Consider the following 8665-nt stretch of genomic DNA (forward strand, 5'->3'; position numbering starts at 1 on the left):
TAATTTTATTATTAAGATTTCAGCAGGGTCATAATCAAGGTTGTTATGATTGATAATAGTTGGGAAATATGAATTTTTCCATTTACCGTAGAGCGTTTCAATTACTTACCAGCATAAACCTTTAATATTAATATTAATATTAATATTTATATTAATATCTATATTTATTAGTCCCTGCCATCTGGCATCCGGCAGGGACTATAGTAATCGTTCGTAGCGGACTTAGCATTAGTTTACCGGTTTGTTCTTAGTCCCTGCCACTTTTAAACCAAAGTTCTTACGGTCATATAATTTTACTATTTTAATAAACCAAAGTTCATACTTTCGCCATCTTATTTGGCCTCAAATCGAGGCATACAGCTCAAAAGTTAGGAAAAAGATCGGAGGAGTACAGGTAATTACAACAAGTTCACTCCTGCATGAAGTAATGCTATGTTTGCACTAGCATTAATTTTCTAGCGTTTAATGTTAGAGATTAATACCACTGCTATAATACAATAGCATATGTACCCTGCTACAGCGTGTATGCTTGCCTCATGTAGCACCGTTACATGTATCCCTGCTACAGCATGTACACCTGCAAGCTCATGCGCCACCGTTACATGTACGCCTGCCACCACATCTATGCTTTTTGTGGGCATGTAATAGGTATTTTGCTTAAAGCGCTGCAATAAAATTCAAATTGCTCCGGTGTTTGGTTTAATTGCTGCAGCGTTTGGTTTCTGCAGTGGTTTACTTGCAGAGGCAATTGCAAATCTATCCAACGCGATTCCCAGATATGGGCAGTGCTCAGAAAGCTATATGAAACTGAAAGGCAGCGATATCCAACGCGATTCCCAGGTATGGGCAGTTCTATGAGCAGAAGGTCGGTAGATGGAATGGTAAATTACAACTTTATTGATATTATATAAATCGTGTTGACAGGGAAACATTTGACCATCACTACAAACAAAATTTTTTTCTGCTTATATTTCATGATAAATTTCAACCTCTTACCAATTTAAGTTTTGTTTTTGGTCATTGCTGGAATCAGATCCCCAACCTGGAATCAGATCCCCGACCTGGAATCAGATCCCGACATGTTTGAGGTTGAAAATGGCAATATGAGCATTGCAGAGTACCAGTCACACTTCAGCATACGGGCTTTGATCAAGGTAAAAAATGGTAGAAAATAGTAGTGCATAAAACTGAAAACAACTGAAAACAATTGATCATTATAACAAAACAAAATATGAACAATAATAGAATGAAACAGGATAGGAACAATAACAGAACAAAACGGAGTATGCATAGCAAAATTCATGGAGTCAACAAATTACTCTTTTTATATAGACACACTGTAGAATGCAACAGGGTTGTAGTTCCTTTGCTCTATGTATTTTCTGGTACACTGTGTCAATAATTGTAACACTGTAGTGAGCAGAATGAATAGTCCAATTCAATATACAGCAATTCATACAATCCAATCTTCAAAACCTGAGCTTGACAGAACAATGTATGTATAGATTAACCAAAATTCAAGAGTGTAAGCTTGTTCAGAGTTAACTTCAGGGCAGATTTTAATCATAAAATGAATTCTACAGAACTGAAATCAATCCAGAAGCCCTAACCAGAAGTTTGTAACCAAAGTTGCTACAGAAATTACTACAGATCTGGAACTATCCTTTAGCTCCTTCTTTGCTCAGGATCTGCTGACATAGGAGCCACAATTCCCTTCCTTTTCATCACTTTTCTGCCTCACATCAGCTACAGAGGCCCGGACCTGTGAGGGCTTTTACAACTGCTCGCGTTTCAGGTTTCAATATCCCTGATCACAGATGTTAGCCTGATTACAGATGTTACACTAGTTTCAATCTTGTTGCTCGGGTTTCAGGTTTCAATCTCCCTGATCATAGCTGTTAACCTGATGCGACCTTAGGTGGCCTGCTGTAGAGCTTGCATGTGTTATGCTAGGGAGAGAGGTGTTAGGCACATGGCCGTCATGTAGAGCCCACAAGGTGGATAAAAATTTCGACTTTCATTTTTATTTTTATTGACATCTATTGATTTTCTTATTTTTATTTAAATTTGAAATTTCATGTTGCATTGTCGTTTCTTAGTTGAGAGCTGGTACAGTTGAGAGCTTACCAGGGTTTTGCCCCATTGATTCACTCTTCGCCTCTGTCAACGGATACAACTTAATGACCCTCTTCCGTCGCCCTTACTTGGGAAGTGAAGGAAATTTGCATAGATTTGGATATTTGCAGTGAATGCTCTTTAGTTTTTACGGTTCCCTTCTGTGGGCCATCTTTGGCATGTGGTTATTATCTATGTTAATATGAAAACTATCTGTCTACTCTCATTCCTTTTCGAGAGATCAAGGTAATTGGCACCAAACTTTGGTTCTGGGTCTTTATTTAGATATGGCATTTTCATCTATAATCTGGTTGGTGGGTGTCCCTAATTCTCTAATTTTCAGTAATGGGTCTTTGTGTTTCGAAGCAGATTAACTATCTGTCCCTTTATGTAACTGCAACTAACTGATTAAATCTCAATCAGGATCACTTGCAAGTTATTAAGATTAGTATGATTTAGATTATGTATGTTCAGCATTTTAATTTTTGAAAAAAATTTGGAATCCCAACCGGTGCCCTCAATGGTTCGACCATGTTTTTTGGGAGATAAGCTGCCTCCTAAAACCGTATTCGCATGTGGTGGCCTTTGCCCGTCCTCATGGGTTGAGTCTTTTTCTGGGTCTAGCATATGCTCTGCGGTGTCATTATCCCCCATTGCTTGTATTTTCAGAAAGTAGCATGGTAACCATTGATCATTTTGAGGTGAATTTTTGTCACTGTAATTCCAAGGTAGATTCATTTTGTCCGATTGATTGACGTAAGGTGCTAACAATTCTAAAAATTGCCACTATCTTCAATACTAAGATGATGTCCACAATTTTGATTAATATAACCTTCCTGAACGTTGATGCAAGTTAAATTAGGTTAGCTTAACATAAAGGTCATGAAAGAAACCCCAAGTCAAATTTATGTTGGGGTAGTGGTAGGATGAATGGTGAGGAAACGGATTGCTCTGTGTAGTTCAACAGTATTGGGGTATAGAGATCTGTTATTTTCCAATTCTGGGGTGAACATAAAGCAGGAAGAGGGTTTGCTAGCCTTTAACAGTGCTGAGAACATTGTTCAGATGTAGTGTATTTAAAACCACCATGTGAAGAAATATGGATGCATTTTAGGGTATACATGAAATTTGAATGCTGCTCAAACCACGGGTTAACTCTATGGCCTGGACTCTGTCTGATATCTTTGGTTTACTCGTCTCTCATAAGATCAAGGGAATTTGCAATTCATCTAAATCCATGGTCTTCATCGGGCATAAAATATTTCTTCTTTAGCTCTGTAGGAGTGGGTTTGATCTGGTAGTTCATGGCTATATGTGCCACTGCCAATTGGTAGTTACAGGACTCTGATTGCTGTATCAGTTGCAGATGCAACATAGCATAAACAATAGTTGAAATGGTTTGGCTGAGGAGCTCAAGCTTAATGTGTTTCCTTTGGTTCATATCTTCTCTAAATATCCCTTTCAGAACGAACTTTTCAACTTTGTAGTTGAATTTCTTATCTATTAGTGCGTGGTCTTAACAAATTATCCATAGAAATTTAGATCTTAGTTCTGTATTGTGGGTACATTTGTTGTGGTTGAGGTCCATATACAGTAGTCCATGTAAGTGTTGCAACTCATCGATTGAACTTCTGATCCCTCAGTGTGATAAGTACAATCATAAGCTATACTTGCCGGGATGCTACACCCTTCTTTTGTTAACACATAGAATCTGTCCTTTCTTTCATTAACTGAAGAGATTTGTATTATGTGAATTGCATTCTCCATCTCTCTGTTTTTTATTGCTTGAAATTCTGGACTCTACATCTCCTATCAAGGAATTTTTTGTTGTTTCATCTTAGCTCATTTTCTTGCTTTTGGCATTTTGAGGGTTTTTAAAGGGATTATTTTGACTGATTTTCTCATTTGTAAACTGGACCTCAGGTTGAGTGCACCATTCCTAAAGATGATGGAACTTTAGCCTCATATGTAGGCTTTAGGGTGCAACATGACAATGCACAGGGACCCATGAAGGGAGGGATACGCTACCATCCAGAGGTGAGTTTATGATCGCTGATATGTAGTAACTGCTAACGATTGGCAATATCTGCATGCAAGATCTTTTATGTCCTATTAAGGCAACTACACCTATGGTTGAGTTACTTGATGTTACATCTATCTCTAGTTTGATGTTTTGGAAACATATATGGCTGTGTGCACTGAAATTGCTATAATGGAAACCTAATATGGCTTTCTTCTTGTTTAATATCGAGCAATATGGGAAGTATAAAGCACAAGGAAAATTATGAATCTTACTTCCTTTTTAAGTTAGCAGTACTTTGAGCTATTAACATAACCCTTTTTGCAATTCATCCAGTTTGCAACAATCATTTCAGAGAATGCTATAAATAATCTATTTATCGCTGGGGTATGCAGGTTGACCCAGATGAGGTAAATGCCTTAGCACAAATAATGACATGGAAGACTGCTGTAGCTAACATACCATATGGGGGAGCAAAGGGTGGTATTGGTTGCGACCCACAGAGTTTAAGTTTCAGTGAGTTAGAAAGGCTTACTCGTGTCTTTACTCAGAAGATCCATGATTTGATTGGAGTCCACATAGATGTTCCAGCACCTGACATGGGAACTAATTCACAGGTCTTTTCCATGATTCCTATTCAAAGAGTTAGATTTATTAGCTCCGAGATTTAATACATATTTCTTCAATATCCACTATGCTTACATGGTTGATGTGAACAGACAATGGCCTGGATATTAGACGAGTATTCAAAATTCCACGGATACTCACCTGCAATTGTTACTGGAAAACCTGTTGTAAGTATATAAATCTTTATTCCAAAAGACCTCACCAACCTCTTGAGTGTATAATTTACATAGCTTTCTGATGTTAGAAAGATTCTTTTGTGATGGATAGGGTCTAGGTGGATCCCTTGGCAGGGATGCTGCAACTGGTAGAGGTGTTATGTTTGCAACAGAAGCTTTATTAGCTGAGTATGGTAAAAGCATCTCAGGTCAACGTTTTGTAATCCAGGTAGATTGTTTTTCTCTTCAACCTTTACTGTGAATGTAAGTCTAGCCGCATAAAAAAAACACCATCTTGCTTTCCTTTCTTTGAATTTACTAGTTGCACTAATTGCATCAAAGAAACTCATTACCATGCTTTTGCTTTACTCAAAGGATATCTATGGACACTAAATGAAATGAAATTGGCTGCATAAATATGGCAATAACATCAATTCGAGGGGATTGGAACCATTACAGACTGAAATACATTCTTGAACCAAAACCTCTCTGACCTTTTCAGGGTTTTGGAAATGTCGGTTCCTGGGCAGCTGAAATTATCCATGAAAAGGGTGGAAAGATTGTAGCAGTTAGTGACATTTCAGGAGCTATAAAGAACAGCAATAGCCTTGACATTCCAGCTTTAATGAAGCACACAAAGACTAATGGTGTTGTTAAAGGATTTGAAGCGGCAGATTCAATTGATCCCAAAACTCTCTTGCTTGAAGACTGTGATGTGCTCATCCCTGCTGCTTTAGGTGGTGTTCTGAACAGGTCAGTATCCATCCAATTTAAGTTTCACAAGACCATCTGGCATTTGGAAGTTGACAGGGATTTGAAAGTACTTTTTAATTCAATTGACAAAACACTGCTCCTAAATTTGGAGATGCTAATTTAGTAATTTGATTGCTACTGCGTACTGGTCACAGGGAGAATGCTAGTGAAGTAAAGGCCAAATTTATTATAGAGGCAGCCAATCATCCCACAAATCCAGAAGCTGACGAGGTGAATTAGACAATCAGTTGAAGTTGTAGAGGTTTTGGAGTAATTTGACTTCTCTCAGGCTTCTTAAAATTCAGCTCTATTATGTAATATTGGATGCATGACATGCATTTCAGATTCTATACAAGAAGGGTGTTGTAGTACTACCGGACATATATGCAAATTCTGGTGGTGTGACTGTTAGCTATTTTGAGTGGGTTCAGGTATGTATCCTTGAGAAAACTCTTTTTTTGGACTTGATTATACAAACTTCAGTCACAATGTTTTTTCATCTACATATGTTTGACTTGCCAGTTTGCTTGTGTTTATAATTTATTTGTCTGTTATTTGATGATTCTGCTATTGAGGTTGGTGAATTGATGCTTTACAAGATAGGAATAGACTTGTATTTGCTGCCTGAATTATTTTTCAGATCTCTAACAGTGATGTAGGTTGAGTTGGGTACATTGATGTTATACTAAATTGAATACTGACAGTCCATCAAATTTCATGCAATACTGTCTTATATGAATTGATAGACTTGCCAGTTTGCTTTTTTTCCCCCAAGAAAAACATCACAGTTTTTATTCAAAAAGAAAAAGATCAAGTTTCTCATGTGTTTATAGCATGATACAAAAGAAAGTAATTCATGACTGCACTTTGGAAATGCTGTGCACTGTCTATCTCCTTTTATATTCTTTAGAAAACAAAATATATAAAATAGAACATGAAACAGCTAAAAGAACTGTCGCCCTACCGTCTAACAATAAGCTTCCCACAGTGTCCAAAATGACCAGCAGAAATACATGCTTCTTGCCAGTTTTGTTGTGTTGATTTGTCCATTATTTGATGATTCTATTACTGAGTTTGGTGAGTTGATGCTTTACTAGATTGAAGTAGACCTGTTTTTGTTGCCTGACTTATTTCTTCATTTCCTGAACTGTGATATATGTTGGGTTGGGTAAATTGACGATTTAAAAGATTGTTGAGCTGAGTACTGACCATTATATTCATGCAATTCTACCACATATAAATGTGAAGGATTTATATCAGTGATCTTGAAAATTACAGAGTTCATTAATACCCCTGTATCTATGCCTTTTATTATGTGACAAGGATTTTGGTGATGGGTTTTCAGTGCTACCTTTCAGTAAAAAGTTGGTATAGTCATGCTCTGAGTTAGGTGGTTGAATTTTGGGCGAGTTTTTTAATTTTAGTTCCTCTTTCTAATTCTATCGCTTTTTCTTGCAGAACATCCAAGGTTTTATGTGGGATGAGCAGAAGGTTAATACCGAGCTGAAAAACTATATCACAAGCGCTTTTCAACATCTCAAGGAAATGTCCTTCCTCTGTAATGAACACAAAGGTGCTGAGATCGAAGCTATACATGGCAATGGCACACAAAGACGAAGGCAAGCTCCTAAAGCTGCTTCTGAGAAGGGCAGGGCAAATCAATGTCGAATCAAGTATTCTATGATCACTGGATAACAGATCACTACTCTGTGACCTTAAATGTTAACTTCATGCAGGGACTCGCAGCTTCCCTTGTTTATATTTATATTCCCTATTGGTAATAAGTTGATACAAGTGACAAAACCTTTAAACTCATTTTCCTAATTAACTTGGATATAAGTACATGTATGTATTTTATATGTATACATGCGATCAAATTTATTAAAACAATAAAAAAAGAAAACATATTTACAATGCAAGCAAAATTAAGTTAACGGTTTTAGTTTGGGTTTCACATTTCAATTTTCTCAAGTAAAGTGTATCTCACAATTGCATATTAACATAAATTTCATCATCATATTACAATATAAAATTATGTGCTACAATTTAGGCATGTGTATTTTCATAAATTTCATCATCATATTTACAATATAAAAATGTGTGCTACGATTTGGGCATGTGTATTTTATAAAATTAAATTACAAGTTAAATTTATATAAACGTCTATGTAGGTGAGTGCGGAGGCGTTAGAATGAATTAAATTTTTTAAAATGATAAACAATTAAGTAATTGTATGTTTATGAGAAAATTCTTCGGCGTAAATCACACGATCTTATATTTGTCGACTCGTTTCGAACCAACCAGTGTGGTTCGTCGTCAAGACAAGTTGAAGAATCAGATCTAGGCTGCAAGTTAAATAGTTAGAGCAGGACCTTCAACGACTATATTTGACCAGGCAATGGCTAAATTGACCCACTAACGGCTAATCTTGACTTGGAAACGACTAGCAGGATAGGACCAAGGGAAAGGAGAACACCATAATTAAAAATTAAAATAGGTTAAAGTTAAATTCAGATTCAGTTAAATTAACCATTTCAAATTTGCTTTAATTTTAGAGTTTAAGAAAATCCTATTGTTAGGATTGTTATAAATAAATTTAAGTTTAATATAGTAAGAATTTATAATTTAATTTAATAGTTTAATCATTTATTAATTTGTTAAAATAATAATAATAATAATAATAAAATAAATAAAAGAATAAATAAATAAATAAAATCAAATAATAATAAAAATAAATAAATTAATAAATAAATTAATAAATTAATAAATTAAAATTAAAATAAAAATAAATTAAAATAAAATAAAGAAAAAATCAATAAATTAAAATAAAATAAAGATAAAATCTTATTGTTAGAATGGTTATTTTTAAAGTTTAATATAATGAAAATCTATATTTAACCAAAAAAAAAAAGAACAAAGCAAGATTAAATTCTATTCTTAGAATTGTTATTTTAGCACTTAATATAATAAGAACATACATTAAAAATAAAAATAA

At 35.3% G+C, this 8665-nt stretch overlaps 1 protein-coding gene across 2 annotated transcripts; it reads left to right on the forward strand.

Annotated features, from left to right (window-relative positions):
* Positions 1 to 651: 651 nt before the first annotated feature.
* Positions 652 to 7397, forward strand: LOC149206281 (glutamate dehydrogenase 1-like). 2 transcript variants are annotated; one of them, XM_089393663.1, is made up of 10 exons: positions 652 to 840; positions 1034 to 1154; positions 4039 to 4152; positions 4531 to 4752; positions 4855 to 4929; positions 5030 to 5146; positions 5420 to 5670; positions 5826 to 5901; positions 6015 to 6101; positions 7129 to 7397. In XM_089393663.1, the coding sequence occupies exons 2-10, from the start codon at positions 1080 to 1082 to the stop codon at positions 7363 to 7365; spliced, it is 1254 nt and encodes a 417-aa protein (XP_089249789.1). In that variant the 5' UTR covers positions 652 to 840; positions 1034 to 1079; the 3' UTR covers positions 7366 to 7397. The 2 variants fall into 2 exon arrangements, with proteins under 2 accessions (XP_089249789.1, XP_089249790.1); XM_089393664.1 differs by lacking the exons at positions 652 to 840; positions 1034 to 1154 and adding an exon at positions 3042 to 3265.
* The last annotated feature ends 1268 nt before the right edge of the window (positions 7398 to 8665 follow it).

The sequence above is a fragment of the Pinus tabuliformis genome, chromosome 1_2 (assembly GCF_031772625.1).
Source record: "Pinus tabuliformis cultivar Carrire ecotype Pingquan chromosome 1_2, CPIR1, whole genome shotgun sequence".
In the NCBI taxonomy this organism is placed as follows: Eukaryota; Viridiplantae; Streptophyta; class Pinopsida; order Pinales; family Pinaceae; genus Pinus; species Pinus tabuliformis.